The 16,870-nt window shown below is 47.6% G+C and overlaps 1 protein-coding gene across 4 annotated transcripts in view; it reads left to right on the top strand.

Moving 5' to 3' along the window:
- LOC106610785 (AT-rich interactive domain-containing protein 1B) overlaps window positions 1–16,870 on the top strand; it is a 229,244-nt gene that overhangs the window by 144,054 nt on the left and 68,320 nt on the right. For all 4 annotated transcript variants that reach the window (XM_014210359.2, XM_014210355.2, XM_014210357.2 and 1 more), the window contains exons 5-6: window positions 3,173–3,428; window positions 13,002–13,088. In XM_014210359.2, coding sequence (XP_014065834.2) covers window positions 3,173–3,428; window positions 13,002–13,088 — 343 coding nt within the window. The remainder of the gene's footprint in view (window positions 1–3,172; window positions 3,429–13,001; window positions 13,089–16,870) is intronic.

The following is a 16,870-nucleotide window of genomic DNA, read 5'->3' as shown; positions in this document are numbered from 1 at the left end:
GGGTGTTGGCAGGAGGGTGGCAGGGGGACACTGGGGGTGGAAGCCGTAGTGGCAGGGGGTGGCTGGTGTGTCCAACAGCAAGGTGACACGCTGGACAGCACTGCCCCAAGAGCCTCTAACCAGAGTTGACAACACCAGCCCTGCATAGCCCCAGCCCTCTGCTCCGGTCCCAGCTAGCTACAGTCTCTGACCTAGCTCTAGCAGCAACTACAGTCCCAGTCTCTGCCCTACTACCAGTCCCAGCACTACCCTACCACTTTTGTTAGCGCTTGTGAGAAAGCCTCCCCTGCCCAATACAGCCATGCTGGTTCCCCCTGCTCCAGGCTTGGGAAAGCAGTTTGAATGTGTGCCTTGCAGTATTGTGTGTGAGGAAGTTTGAGGGTCAGTGCTCTCTCTCTTCCTCTGGTCCACAGACAGGAAGCTATGGTGTGTTACCTGACTCCTCCCTGTCTAGACAGTGTGACCAGAGAAACCTGGCTTGCCTGGCTGGCCCACTCTGCCTGTTCCTTCCCTTCCCAGCAGCAATCATTAATACACATCTCTGCCCAATCAGGGGGGACATCCAGGGGATCAGTGGGAAGCAGGCAAGACCCACTGCTTACTGAATGACAGGGGGATTTCTCCCACTCAGTCAGAGCATGTTAGTCTGGTGGTATGTGCGTGTTTGTACTGTGTGTGTTGGCTCGGCTGTCCCCTCAGTGCCCCTGCCTGTCTGAGTCTGACAGGCTGACAGCCTCAGAGAGGGAGAGAGAGATGCCAACACCCCAGAGGTGAAGGGTCACAAAAGACTGCCTCTCTAACATAGTGTGAAACATCTAGATAGGAGGTCATTACGTGGGGGTCTGGCCATCTCAAAATAAGTGGTTATTATCACCTCAATATTTTCTTATTATTACAATTACATGCTTCAGAGGCACATTAAGTAATACAAGATGCCAACTGGGAGTAGTTGACAGCTATTTGGAGACTCAATGCACAGAGCAATTTGTAGCAGAGAGGCAATAAATTGGATTTGGGCCACTTTGGAATGGGCCCCAGCTAGCTTGTTGGGTATTTGGATGGGTGCTGGCTGGGCTGGCTGTTCACTGCTGTAAATATCACTGTGGAGAGTGTGGAGGAGTAAGCAGCATCTGGGCTTCTTCACTGTTCATCTGTGGAAGAAGCTGGTCTTATGGGCTCTCTCAGTCAGAACACTGTTCATCTGTGGAAGAAGCTGGTCTTATGGGCTCTCTCAGTCAGAACACTGTTCATCTGTGGAAGAAGCTGGTCTTATGGGCTCTCTCAGTCAGAACACTGTTCATCTGTGGAAGAAGCTGGTCTTATGGGCTCTCTCAGTCGGAACACTGTTTAGATGTGGTCAACCATGAGTGTAATCCAAACCGGTCAGTCCTCAAATCGTCCAAATTAATGATATGCTTTTCTGCCCAACGGTTATTGGAGAACTGGCGACTGGCAGGTAATGTAATTATTCACAGTGCTTTCCCCGTTTTTAATTGGCTCTTAGGTTAACAATATGTTGGATGTCACACTGGATTCACCTGTTTGGAAAGCTGTCGCCATGGTTTCCCTGTTTGCAGGACCCCACTGTGTCAAATGGCACACACCTGCGGTCACCTGTGACTGCCTCCTCAGAATAACAGCTCTGCTTATTGGTTGAGACAGCCTGTGACATCATCCAGCTGAGAGAGAGAGAGAGAGAGCGAGAGATAGAGAGAGAGAGAGAGAGAGAGAGAGAGAGAGAGAACTGTGTGTGCTGGACTGATGATGCCATGTGACAGCCTGGCCGGGCAGAGCGGTCGGGTGGGCAGTCACAGAGGCATGACGAAAATAGAAGCTTGTGCCACCACAGATGACTAGTTCACAACAAGACAGTCATTTAGTACCGTTTGTCACCAGGAAATCTGCTTATTGGTGCTCATTTTAGAAGCCATGTTATAAATACTGACAATATGCCACAATGCTTTAGTAAACAAATGCTTCAATCACCATGTTCTGCTTTAGGAAACAATTGATCACAAAATACATACCATACTTGTGAAAGAACCACAGTTGTTTGGTTCATCTTCAGCTGTTACCATTAAAACAGGATTTTCACTATGGCCATTTTAGGAGACACGTGAGAGGTGGCTGTAGTAAGTGTAGGTAAAAGGTCGTGGAGGAGAGATCCTGTGGGGCCTGACTGACTGACGGTGGTGGGTGGATAGACAGACCGATATGTAGCTCGCTACAGCGTGTGGCGTGTGGTCCACGTACCGCATCAGCCACCAGGGGTGTCGGTGGTGGACCTCCCTCAGTGCAGCTACAGCTGGAGAGATGTGGTAATGTGTGTTGAAGAGGCAGACATCACACACACACACACACACACACGCACACATACCCACACGCACAAATACAGACACGCGCACACGCACACACACAACACCTGGACCATCTACCTCCCCCCCGCTCTCTCTCCCTTCACCCTCCTCTTTTATCAGACTATAGTTCAGCAGTTTGTCAGCATTAATAGGGGATTCCCTGGAAAAGATTCAGATGGGGGAATACCCACAGCCAATCAGTACCCTCCCCCCCTCCCTCCCTCCCTCCCGCTCCTCCCTCTTCTTTCTCTCCCCACAGGGGATGTGTGTAATATGAACTCACCATGAGTACTGGCCCATCATACACATCACATAGAACAGACTGTCTGACCTACACCATCAAGGCACTACTGCTCTGTTACACAATGTTTTGCATGTCGTGCTTGTTCAGTTACACTGAGTATACCAAACACCAGGAACACCTTCCTGATGTTAAGTTTCACCCTCGCCATCAGAACAGCCTCGTCGGGGCATGGGCTCTACAAGCATTCCACGGGGATGCTGGCCCAACTTGGCACCAAACCGGTGCGCCTGGCACCTACTACCATACCCCGTTCAAAGGCACTTAAACCCGTCTCCTCCCCTTCAGCTACACTGATTGAAGTGGATTTAACAGGTGACATCAATAATGGGTCATAGCTTTCACCTGGATTCACCTGGTCAGTCTATGTCATGGAAAGAAGCAGGTGTCTTTAATGTTTTGTACACTCTGTGTATATCATAGACAGGGGTTGGACAAAATACATCACAGCATTGAATAAGCTTTGCTCATCATTGCACTCACCTACCATCTCCTCTGTCTCTCTCTGTTCCAGGACCTGTCTGGCTCCATAGATGACCTCCCTACAGGGACGGACGCTGGTCACAGTTCAGCCGTCAGTGCTACAGGCTCCACCAGTAGCCAGGGGGATCAGAGTAACCCGTCCCAGTCACCCTTCTCACCCCACGCATCACCCCACCTGTCTGGCCGAGGCAGCGGCCCATCTCCCTCTCCTGTTGGCTCCCCCGTGGGCTCCAACCAATCACGCTCCGGCCCCATCTCCCCAGTTAGCGGCCCAGCCACAGCACAAGGTAAGCCTACAGCAAATCATTTCACAGAAAGAATCCCTGAACATCATACTGGTGATTTACCGTCTGTTCAAATCTCCTGTTCTGGTATTATGACACCCTGTAGGAAATTGATCAGAATAATGATGTTCTTTAGAAGTGGTCATTTCAAGCTGACCCATTTAGCTGATCGATGTGGTTTCCTTGGTCCACTTTCTATTGGAAATCGTTTGTCATTTATCTTCATTTTGAAAAACATTTTAGATGCACAGGTACAGATGGTTGCCGTTGGCCTCTGTGTTCTTCCTTTCGAAACAGGACGCCAAAATAAGACAAGAGCAGACGCCTGTGTGAGGATTCCGGGCCGTGTCCCCCTGGAGGAATAGCTGAGCGTTAGTTTAGATAAACAGTGAGGTAACGGGTGGGAGCGTGTCGGACAGGCCTTGGACAGGCCAGAGTGACACAAGGCTATGAGATGTGGACGTGACCCTGTCTGCCCGCCCCTCACCGTCTAACCACAGCCTCCGCTGCTCTTCCTGATTGAGGCCTGACCGGCACGTCTGCGGCTCTCAGGCCCGTCAGTCACGCTGACGAGGCGGGACAAATGCGTGAGCTCCTGAGGCAGGCGGGTGGTTCCGGGAGGACTGAGCTTGTGCTGGAGTGATTGACGCTAATGAAAAAGCAGGACAGCCGCTCCCGAGGCGGACGGCAGGAAGTGAGATGGAGAGACGGGAGGTGGATCTCATCGGAGGGACAGGTGTGATTAATACAGTATCAATAAATATTCTCCCCTCATGCGGAAACACATCCTCATAGAGACAGGATGTTAGTCTGCCAACAGCTGCTAGGGTTTACCTGTTGTAGCTCATAATAATGGCCGGAACGGAGCAAATGGAATGGCATCAAACACCTGGAAACCACATGTCTGATACCACTGACTCTGCTCCAGTCATTACCACAAGCCTGTTCTCCCCAATTAAGGTCCCACCAACCTCCTGTGGTTTATACTATCACTTCTAATGAGAAATACCAACACCAGGCATAATGCTGTGTATGCGAGGGAGAAACACTGAGTACTACTGTTGTTGTGATATGAAGATTTGATGACTTTCTCCTTACTAGCAGGTCCTAGTTGTGTGATTTCTCTTACCTGCAACCTGCCTCCTTTCTAAACACACCGATAAAAGGCATCTGCCTCTGTGCAGAATGTGGCTGACTGGCTGGCCCTAGCCCTTGAGTTCAAGGGTCACTCTTCCATATCAGTGGTGCAGAGTAGCATGGTCCAGTCTGTGGAATTGTCACTGGTCAGGTCTGCTCTACTGCACACCACTGCGCTTTGACCGTGATGTGACCAGGGCTGTGGTTTATCGCCCTCAGACGGCGGCTGTCAGCCCTGCCTCGGTTACCGGGACAATGCACATGTCACACGGCCGAGCGCTCACGGGACACTTGTCACCCCTGACAATGGTCAGAGAGGAGAGCAATTTCACAGTGTCAGCCTTTCATCTGTCTGTCACACCCACTATATACACCTTCACACGCACGCTCTTGCACACACACTGGCTGACAGTGCACATGCAGCGCACACCAAATAAATGCACATGCTCGCACAAACACACTTACACACGCAATATGCACGCACACAGACGCTACGCATGATTTTCGCACAGACACACACACACACACTATCATCTGAGTGATAGACAGTACAGACAGAGAGAATGGTGTGTGCGCCGCCTTAGAGACAATCACGCCTACAGAAGGACATATTGATCTTGGAGTCGTAGAAAGACTCTGGTTCCCCTGGCGTCACGCTTTTCATTTCTCCTCCTCTCCTCTCCAGCCCTCTCTCTCTCTCTCTCTCTCTCTCTCTCTCTCCCTCTCTCTCCCCCTGCAGTTTCTCAGTCTCCGTGAAGCAAAATAGAATAGACTGTAAAATGATCTTGGGTTTCCTGGCATTTGGATTCTCCTCGAGCCAGGAGGAGGCTCACACAGCAAATTGATTTTCCTGTTGCGCTAGATTTGTGACAGTCATAGCAGAAATCACATTGCTCAGCACCAATGTCTCTAAACCAATTCGGAGCACCCCGCATTTTTCGGCTTCGGGGGGACGCAAACGGCATTACTCTCGTCTGTATGCCAGGCGGAATGGGATGCGCGTTGAGGAAATCCATCAGTCGCTCTGAGCGCACTCAGTACGCTGTGAAGGATGAGGAGAAGGAGAGACTGTGGGGCTTTGCGAGACACCCAGCGTCTCATCACTGAACAATATCTCTCTCCACTGCAGGTTATCAAAGCCTCTCTCTCACAATCTCTAGTCAAACATTGCAGTAGGGATGGAACTAGTGATCCCTCATCCCCTCTCTCTATGATTCCGTTCACTTTGATGCTTGTATGTTCTGTTGTTCAGGAGTGGTGACAGACAGTCTTAGGGCGACGCAGCCTTTCTCCTTGTTCTCTCTCTGATCACCATGGTGATGTAACCCTGTGTGTGTACGGGCCTCAGGGACCAACTGATGAGACTGCCCTTTGACCTCCAAGACTGTACTGTGCAATGCAGGAAATCTAAAACGTGTATTTTGAAAAGGCACCGTAAGAGGTTTAAAAAGGCCTCGTAACTTTGTAGTTTCCACTTTGAAATTTAGACTTGATTTCCCCTTACGAAAAATGTATCAACCCCTACAAAATGTCCACTATTTTCCTGCTATAGCAAACTAGATCAAATTTACAAACCACATCTGTAGTAGGAGAGTGACATTCTTTTAGGGATATTTGTGTGTGTGTGATGATGTTTTTGTCACATACACCAGACACAGGGTCAGCCATAGTAGTACGGCGCCCCTGGAGCAAATGCTGGTTAAGTGCCTTGCTCAAGCGCACACTGACAGATTTTTTTTTCACCTTGTCGGCTCGGTTATTCAAACCTGCGACCTTTTGATTACCGGCCCAACGCTCTAACCGCTAGGCTTCCTGCCACCTTAGTAAGTGTGTAGTTGTATATGAAAGCTGCAGTAGATCCACTCACTGTTGTATTACTACTAATGGACTCAGACCACATCCTCACTCCCTGATGACCCAACACGGCCACTGCTTGAGCTGCCCGCCGTACAAAATCAAATGCCTGTCTCCCTTTCCCTTATTCTCCTCCAAGGTCCATCAAGGTCCATCTAGCATTGCCACAGCTCCGCTCAATCCCTCCTCCTCCCCCAGCCCGCCTCCTCCACTGCCTCATTTTCTTCTAAAAACGTGATTGAAGCGTTCTGACGAGCGCTTGCCTTGGAGAGTAAGCTGTTTATCTGTGCCCGCTTGAAGTGCTTCCAGGGCTAGAGGAGCTTCCGAAATGTCAGGGCGAGTCACGGCGTGAGAGAGAGAGCATCTATGGTTGGAGGAGGAGGAAGAGTACAGACCTATCAGGTCTGGCGTGGGTACCCCCCCCCCCCACACACACACACACACACACACACACACACACACACACACACACACACACACCGCCCCTTTCTCCTCCTCTCAGTCTTCCTCCAGTGCTCCACTAGCCAGCCACATTAGCTTTAATCATAACGCATGTAGGCTTAGGATAGGGGTGTGTGTGTATGGTAATTAAGATGTTGCAGCAAACACAGCTGATAGACTGGGTTCTGTGAGGTCTGGAAAGATCAGAAATAAATCATTGAACCAATGGGAGATGCAACTGAGCATCCATGTTGGCTTAATCACTCATAACAGAGGTGTATTCCTATTGTGATACAGTACAAGGAAGAAACCAAAAAATGCAGACGCGAAACATTGCTCTAGACAAATGCTACGGCTATTAGATGTGAAAGTTAGCCCAGACCCCTTCGTTTTAGTTGGGGTGTGGCGCAGCGTTAGTGAGTGTACTTCCAGCGGTAGTTCCAATGGCCAGTCCCTCAGTGGCTGTGTGTGTGGAACACTGCCTCTGGCCGTCCCTCTGTCCCCTCCTGAGTCAGCACAGCACTGGAGCATGCTTCCCACTGAATCCCCCTCTTCCTCTCCTATGCCTTCTTCTTTCTCCCTCCCTCCTTTCCTCTCTCTCTCTCCATTTCTCCACACCCCTCTGGTCTTAGGGAGCTTGGCCTCCTGATGGTTGGTACAGTACAAAGTGTACCAACCGCAGGATAGCCTGCCTGTTAAAAGGAGAATCAAAATGCTAGCTTGCTGTATCGGCCTTTTAGAGAAATCCCGTTCTGCGCTGGTCTGGCTGGCTGAGTGGAACCTGGAGCAGTGTGCACAATTATTTTTCCTGCAGCAGGCAGCATGGTACACTGACTGGCTGTTCTGGCGCTGTTCCCCCCCTCTCTGTCTAGCTTTTACCTTGAGCTGCACTTTTCCTCCTCCTTGCCATACCTCTCCCAGCCCAGCTCAGCGCTAGCTTAGTAATGAGGTCCATGGGAGAGCGTTTTCCCGCCCCAGCACTTTCCCCCGTCTCCTACAGGGAGTGGTAACTCACGTTTGCCGGTAGCCCCAGGTTGGAAAATCATTGACTTATGCTCATTGAGACCTAAACCACAATTATTGCTACCCGCTGTTTACGGCTTACAGACCCCAACCACACACTAGCATTACCGTGTGTGTGTGTGAGTGTGTGTGTGTGTGTGTGTGTGTGTGTGTGTGAGCCTGCAGGGTGTATTCTACCAACCTGAGGGGCTGCTGAACAAGCCCCTCTCCCTCATTCTCCTGTCAGTCCAGTAGCACTCAGTGCTATTAATGAACTCACTCAGAACGGCTTCTGTTCATCCAACTGTGTGTGTGTGTGTGTTTGCGCGCACCTCCCTTTCATCATCAAATACAGTGCTCAGTGGGTCTGAGCAGACGTCGAATCTGCATGGGATGCGCCACGCACTCCGAGGCTTAATATTGGCAACCCTGAAAAACAGAGGGGAATATGACCACAGGTGTGTGTCTTTGAACTCAGTTCAGTGGCATTTGCGTTTGAAACTCTTCAAAAAAAGCTTCAAAGAAGAAACCCCTGTCTTCAAAGGGTCTTGCATTGCCCTAACAATCCTTGCCGAGGAATATTTGAACGTTTACTGGGTTTTAGTGGTAGCATTATCTAAAAACGCATGAACTCCATTGCTTTTGGCCTCTCACTTTCTATCGTGGGAAAAGTTGTTCTTGTTAAACATTTCAAAATGGAAATTACAATACTTTTTTATTTTACTCCTGAACCACTTCAAAGACACTTGGCTCTCATTTGTAGATATCTTACTCTCCTTCCTGTTCACAAGTAGTGGTGGGTTTTCAAACAAGCAGTTATTTCCTCTCTAACTTCTGTAGTGAGTTAATGCAGCATACTGTACCCATATACTCTTAGTTGATCCACGAACTTCGTTACGCTTGAAATGTACACTGTGTGTGTACGTGTGCGTGTGCGTGCGTGTGTACACTGTGTGTGTTCCCGTGAATGCTCCTGACCTGTGAGTAACAGCTAGGTCCTAGGTGAGAGCGATAGCGAGGTGTAAATTGCTCCTGATGCTGTTTGAGAGAGAGAAGGGGAGAAGGAGAGGGAGAGGGATAGCAAGCCAGCCATTGTGCTCCACCTGATTGACAGAACTTTTAATTGTGTTCTGGAGCACCTGTGGATGCCCCACCCCCCCAACCCATTCCCTTTCCTCGTGCCAGTAACACAGAACCACTCCTGTTGTGGGAAAAAGCCTCCAACAGTCACGTCTTTCAAGCTACCCTCCACATGCTATAGTCACTTTCGGTTAGCACAAGCAGACATGTGAACAAACACTCTAATGTTGCCAGTCATTGGTAATAAAGATGCTGTGTTGGAGAGGCAGTGGAATGGGGGATTAAGGTAAAGCCTGCTGACATTTAAACCTGCTTCTCTCTGCAACGGAGGCAGCGCTGAGGCAGGAGGCTGAGGAGAAAAGCCTCCTGATCGTTGAATTATTAATCAGACTCAGTCTTACACGTGCTGCCAGGCCTTCTGGACTGTCTGTTTGTTTTATTCTCAGATGATTATTCAATGGAGCTCATTAAAAATGAAGGTGGAGGAGAGGAGAAGAGAGGAAAGGAGAGGAGAGGAGAAGAGAGGAAAGGAGAGGAGAAGAGAGGAAAGGAGAGGAGAAGAGAGGAAAGGAGAGGAGAGGAGAAGAGAAGAAAGGAGAGGAGAAGAGAGGAGAGGAGAGGAAAGGAGAAGAGAGAAAAGGAGAGGAGAAGAGAGGAAAGGAGAGGAGAGGAGAGGAGAGGAGAAGAGAGGAAAGGAGAGGAGAAGAGAGGAGAGGAGAGGAAAGGAGAAGAGAGAAAAGGAGAGGAGAAGAGAGGAAAGGAGAGGAGAGGAGAGGAGAAGAGAGGAAAGGAGAGGAGAAGAGAGGAGAGGAGAGGAAAGGAGAAGAGAGAAAAGGAGAGGAGAAGAGAGGAAAGGAAAGGTGAGGAAAGGAGAGGAGAAGAAAGGAAAGGAGAGGAGAGGAAAGGAGAAGAGAGAAAAGGAGAGGAGAAGAGAGGAAAGGAGAGAAGAGAGGAAAGGAGGTGATTTCTGGTACTGAATTCCATTCTTCTTGCCCTCTTCTCCTTTCTATCCTTTTCCTTACATCTTCTACTTATCTCCCTACTGTACTCTCCCCTCCTCCTCCCTCTTTCCTCCCACCTCTTGTCATTCTCCTCCCCTCTATAGGCTGTTGTCTCCCCCCCTCTCTCTCTCGCTCTCTCTCTCTTTCTCTCTCTCTCTCTGTATCTACATAGGGATGTGGAGAGTGCAGTGGAGGATAGGGGGGGCTATTCACTATGCATGCCCTCACCCCCACTGCCATCCCACAGTTACACACACCACCCTCCCACCCGCTCAAACATGATGTGACAATTGTAGCCCATTGTAGCCCCCTCACCGACTGCAGCAGGCCTGCCTGGCTGGGAGAGGAGATGGGCACGAGGGGAAAGGTGACCTTGCAGAGGGGGTGTTGTCACGGGTCACTGGGACTGTAAACGTCTCTAACGTGCCCCCGGTGCGACAGCAAAAAAGAAAAACTACGGAAACATGTGCTGATTGTGGTTAGCCACACAAGGGCTGAGCCTGTCCACCCTGCTTTTCCCCATATTCCCCTAGCCCTCTGAGGACCGGGGACATGACTCTTCATGCCCCTCCTCTTAGTTTACCCTACGTCTTCCTCTGGCTGGCTGGTGTGGTGGAGGCTGAGGAGAGTGATGTCCTTTTGTTATTGTAGTGTTAGTGCTGCATTGAGGTTTCTCCTTCCTGGAACAGGGTGACACACTCGCTAATCCAACATTCTCTCTTCCAAGAGTTGCTGCTGGAGAAACTTGTGGTGGTGTGTGTGTGTGTGTGTGTGTGTGTGTGTGTGGGGGGGGGGTTCTGTATCTCTGTGTATGTAAGTGTTAATGTGTGTATGTGTGGGCAGGCGGGTGGATGGAAATGTTGTTTATGCAGTTTATGCAAAGTAATTACGTTGACTTAATTGGGTTTGTTTACGTGGAGTGTGTGCCACCTCCAGTCATGTATTTACCGCTGTACACAGCGACCATCTCATCTGTGCTCTATGCATCGCTCTCTCTCTCTCTCTCTCTTCACACGTACAGCACAGAGAACAGTGCGGTCTCTACACAGGGCTTCATGTACACTGAACAAAAATATAAACATATTTTATATTAAAATATAAAAATGTAAATGTAAAGTGTTGGTGCCATTTTTCAAGGTCACAGAAATTTTCAATACGCACAAAAAGCTTATTTCTCTCATATTTTGGGCACATATTTGTTTACATTGGTTGTTGGTGAACATTTCTTTTTTGCTAAGATAATCCATCTACCTGAGAGGTGTGGCATATCAAGAAGCTGATTAAACAGCGTGATCATTACACAGGTGCAACTTGTGCTGTGGACAATAAAAGGCCACTCTAAAATGTGCAGTTTTGTCACACAACACAATGCAACAGATGTCTCAAGTTGAGGGAGCGTGTAATTGGCATGCTGACTGCAGGAATGTCCACCAGAGCGGTTGCCAGAGAATGAAATGTTAATTTCTCTACCATAAGCCACCTCCAACATGAGAATGTGGCAGTACGTCTAACCGGCCTCACAACCGCAGACAGCGTGTATGGCGTTGTGTGGGCGAGCGGTTTGCTGATGTCAACGTTGTGAACAGAGTGCCCCCATGGTGGCAGTGCTTTATAGTATGGGCAGGCATAAGCTACGGACAACTTACACAATTGCATTTTATCGATGGCAATTAGAATGCAAAGAGATACTGTGAAGAGATCCTGAGGCCCATTGTCGTGCCATTCATCTCCATGTCTCAAGGATCTGTAAACAATTCCTGCAATCCTGGATAAAAGCGTCTGCTAAATGGCATATATTATTATATTCATGTCCCAGTTCTTCCATGGCCTGTATACTCACCAGACATGTCACCCATTGAGCATGTTTGGGATGCTCTGGATCAACGTGTACGACAGCGTGTTCCAGTTCCCGCCAATATCCAGCAACTTCCCACAGCCATTGAAGAGGAGTGGGACAACATTCCACAGGCCACAATCAACAGCCTGATCAACTCTATGAGAAGGAGATGTGTCGCGCTGCATGAGGCAAATGGTGGTCACACCAGATACTGACTGGTTTTCTGATCCAGCTCCTTTAATTTTTTTTATTCCCAGTCATGTGAAATCCCTAGATTAGGGCCTCATGAATGTATTTCAATTGACTGATTTCCTTATATGAGCTGTACCTTAGTAAAATCTTTGAAATTGTTGCATGTTGTGTTTAGAATTTTGTTCAGTATAAATATACTTTCATTTGCTGTTCATTTTCTGGTTCTGTTTAAAGGAGAGCATTAGCCACACGTTCCCCATATTTTGGAACAAAATGTTGTTGTCATGAATGATTCGTTTTTTTCTCCATTGGTTCAAGTCTTCAGTAGCAGAGGGAGGTGTACCTGTTTTACCTTCCTCTGGGTTAAATCAATCCACAAACGTCCATCTTCCGTTCCCCTAATCAGCCCCGCTGGTCTGTAACGGATTTCTAATGCACAAGAGGAGCATCAGGGATCAATACACCTCAATGGCTTTGTTTATATTAGGATTGCCCTAATTACACTGCTTCCGTAAGAGATCCGCACAGTGATGACTGGTTCTATGTTGCACTGTGCTAAGAGACATTTTCATGGGCACACATGCTCATTTGCTATGTTATGCGGGCCTCTCTATTATCTTTTTATAAATCCGGGACAAAGCCTTTTTAATTGAATAACCTCGGAGGAGGATGAAATGTGGATAGAGGGAAATAGAATTAGACAGAGACTGAATCCTTTACCTGTGTGTCCCTCTATAGTAGAACATGTCATTTCAGGGCAAAATTGATGTATTGAGAATAATTATCTGTGTTTGACTCATCTCACCTTGGTCTTTGTGAAAGGATGATGAATCCATTTCAGCCAAAACGTTTCTTTGTTATTAGATTACAATGAAGGTAACTGTCACAGATTATACAGTACAGCAGCTCGGCTTATGCTTTCCGTCAGTTTACTGAGCGGTGTTACCCTAAAACATGTCCCCTCTCTTTTTGTGCTGATAATATTATATATAGAATATATATCATATTCTGTCCTCCTGTGTTTCTTTACAGGGTCCCAGATGCCCCCCCAGATCCCCGTCAACATGTCGGATGTCCCTCACTCCCCCTTGACGCAGTCCCCCATGCCTCAGGAGAGGGGTAAGTCTGACCACAAAGTGTGTGCGTGTATGTACATGCATATGTGTGTGTTTGTGTGTGTGCGTGTGTGTGTGCTTGCTTGCATGTTTGTGTGTTCTAGTGTATTGTGTGTGTGGTAATTGCAGATTAGTCCTAGGTTAGTGCCCACCTGTGTGTTGAGCAGAGTTGTGGATCTGGGCTGAGTGGAGCAGTAGTGGAGGGGTCTGAGGACAGAGAGTTAAGCCTCTTACAGCCCTGGCTATGGTAGTGAGAAGGCATTAGCCTCCCTCTCAGTGACGTTGGCATTGTTCCCCAACACTCTCTGGGAACTGGCAGACAAAGGCAGGACGTGACATCATGGCCAGAGGTACAGGGTGTTCTATAGCTGGGCTGTTAGCAGGTACAGGGGTTGGGACACACACACACAGGCAGGTACGACAAACACACACATACACTCACACATTCCTTAGAGGGGGTCAAACGTAATGACGTTCCCGCAATGCATGTTCTGATCCAGTGAATGATTTATAATAGACCGATGGCTCAGTGGGTACAGAACAAACACCTCACCAGCGGGTTCCCAGGGAGTGGCTGGTGGAGAGGTGATGTATTACTGGATGAGAGGTCAGCTCAGGTCATGGGAACCATTCTTGGTTAAACCTTAACTGTTACTGTCTGGAAATCACTAAACCCTATGTTTTGGGAGTTTGTGTAAAGGAGGTAGGACTAGCATTAACATGGAGTATTATGCTCCTCTACAGCTCACCAAGGACCAGTTATCATGAGAGAGAGAGAGAGAGAGAGAGAGAGAGAGAGAGAGAGAGAGATATGTGGGACCTCCTAGGTGTGGAGTGTGTGGAGCAATGCAAAGCTGTTGCATTAAACATAACTGTAATGCTCGGCTCTGGCTTCACGTGACCCTGGAAGCACAGTGGTTAACATACTGTGATGCTTTTTAGAATATAAGAGTAAATCCCATGGTCCAAGTGGCTGCTCCTAAGAGGCGCTCTCATTTCCATGAATACTGTTGAATGTACTTTTTCACTCCCTCTCTCCCGTTGCTGCTAGTTGTTGTTGTCCAGCTAAGCTCTACTCTCTTTGCCAGCCTGGCTGGGGAGGGAGGGGGGGGGAATCCTTGAATGCGTTATTTGCTTTTAGCAACTGTCTGCACAATGTTCCTCTCTCCATCCCTTTTCCAAACAATTTACACAGTGTTTTTCAGAATCCATTATGATAATGGAGGCAAAACATTAGAATAATGTCCCCCTTAAACCCATGCTCGCAGTCTAAGCACTTTCAGGCCTCCCCTCTCGCTCTCTCTTCCTCCCTCCCTCTCTCTCACAGCCTCATCACATGCTCTCTCACTCTCTCAGCAGAATAGGCCAATATGGAGGAAGACAAATACTCTTGCCATCTCTGGCCTGCTTTTAACAACCCTACTCAGTAAAGAGCTGGACTGTAGCGCTGTATAGCCTCTCAGTGTAGTGGATCTGTGTGTGTGTGTGTGTGTGTGTGTGTGTGTGTGTGTGTGTGTGTGTGTGTGTGTGTGTGTGTGTGTGTGTGTGTGTGTGAGCCAAGCCGAGCCCAGCGCAGCCGATCCATTTAAAGCTGATCTAGGATATTAGAGAAGGCCTCTATCTCTTCTGATTGGCTGCAGCGCCAGCGACCTTTACCATTCGTGGCAGATTGGAGACCTTTTCTGTGGCTTCGCTCTCAGGTTTAGACTGTAATGAAATGGCTTTCAGTGATAATAGTGAATCCCTGTGAGGATCACTTCAAATGTCAATTTGAATGGTGGAGGGAAGCTGAGCTGAGAGCCTTTTCCATCAATTGAGAACTCATGGTTCCTGGAACAGCTTAGAATTACACAGCAGTCATGGTTAAATCGCTGTCTTATTCCCCAAGTGCAATTTCTGCACACGTACACACACACACACACCGTTTTTTCAGCCGACAAGGTGAAACATCTTTTGATGTGCCCTTGAGCAAGGCACTTAACCTAATTGCTCTAGGGTCGCCGTTGACCCCATTCTCTGAGTTGGAATATACACTGCGTGCACAATTATTAGGCAAGTGAGTATTCTGATCTTATCATTGTTTCTATTCACATTTTCCAACTCCAAACCATATAAACTTGAATGCTTATTGGATTTAATCATTTTCAGGTGATATGTATTTGTGTAATGAGGGAGGGTGTGACGAAAGTGAATAACACCTTATATCAAGGTGTGCATAATTATTAGGCAGCCTCATTACCTCAGGTAAAATGGGCCCAAAAATACATTTAACTGATACTGAAAAGCCAAAAATGTAAAATGCCTTTCAGACAGACACCCTTTAAATAGCTAAACTATTGAGGCGTGACCACCGGACATTCAAACGTTTTGTTGCGAATAGTCAACTGGGGCGCAAAAAAAACGCATGGGGAAGAAAAGGCGTAAATTATCTGCAAAAGACTTGAGAAGAATGAAACGTCAAACTACCAGGAACCCATTATCCTCCAGTGCCACCGTATTCCAGAACTGCAACCTACCTGGAGTGTTCAGAAGTACAAGGTGTCAAGTGCTCAGAGACATGGCCAAGGTCAAGAAGACTGAAACAAGACCACCACTGAATAAGGTTTTATGGACAGATGAAATGAAAGTGACTCTTGATGGACCAAATGGATGGGCCCGTGGCTGGATCAGTAATGGACACAGGGCACCACTTTGAGTCAGGTGCCAGCAAGGTGAAGGAGGGGTACTGGTATGGGCTGCTATCATTGAGGATGAGGTAGTTGGACCTTTTCGGGTTGAAGATGGAATGAAACTCAACTCCCAAACCTACTGCCAGTTTCTGGAAGATTCTTTCGTCAAACAGTGGTACAGGAAGAAGTCCTCAGCATTCTAGAAGGCCATGATCTTTATGCAGGACAATGCTCCTTCACATGCATCCAAGTACTCCACTGCTTGGCTAGCCAGCAAGGGCCTCAAAGATGCCTGAATAATGACCTGGCCCCCTTCCTCACCTGACTTAAATCCTATTGAGAACTTGTGGGCCCTTCTCAAACGTGAGATTTACAGTGATGGAAGACAATACACCTTTTTGAACAGCATTTGGGAGGCTGTGGTTGCTGCTTCAGTGAAAATTGATTGTGAACAGATCAAGAAAAAGACAGACTCCATGGATGGAAGCCTCATGGCAGTTATTGAAAATAAGGGTGGCTATATTGGTCACTGAATATTTTTGAAAGGCCAAAAATGTTATATAATTGTCATTTTGTGTTACTTATCTGTTACACTTACTCTAAAAATTGAGAATAAACAAGTGAGTTGAGAGAAATTATTTTTGTAATTTAGTTGCCTAATAATTGTGCACACTAATAGTTACCTAATAATTGTGCACACTTAAATATTTGCCTGAGAAAGACAAAACTCACTTTTCCTTTGTTAAACATTCAGGTTTGAGGTTCAATAACATTTTGGATTGACTGAGAGCATTGTGTTTGTTCAACAATAAAATGAATCCCGAGGAATACAATTTGCCTAATAATTGTACACGTGGTGTACAAAAAACAAATTTCCATTTCACACATGCTTACAATATAATACACACGTGTACATGTGTGAAACAGGACCAATATAAGCACGCACCAAATTATTGTGATTATTATAATGACACAAACACACACACACACACACACACACACACACACACACACACACACACACACACACACACACACACACACACACACACACACAAAGCCCAGTCGATTTTGTGTGTGTGTGTGTATCGGTTGTTCCGCTGGCTGTTCCAGTCCT

The sequence above is a fragment of the Salmo salar genome, chromosome ssa09 (genome assembly GCF_905237065.1).
Source record: "Salmo salar chromosome ssa09, Ssal_v3.1, whole genome shotgun sequence".
In the NCBI taxonomy this organism is placed as follows: domain Eukaryota; kingdom Metazoa; phylum Chordata; class Actinopteri; order Salmoniformes; family Salmonidae; genus Salmo; species Salmo salar.
Note: the sequence above shows the minus strand (reverse complement) of the source record. Positions and strands in the feature narration are given on the sequence as shown.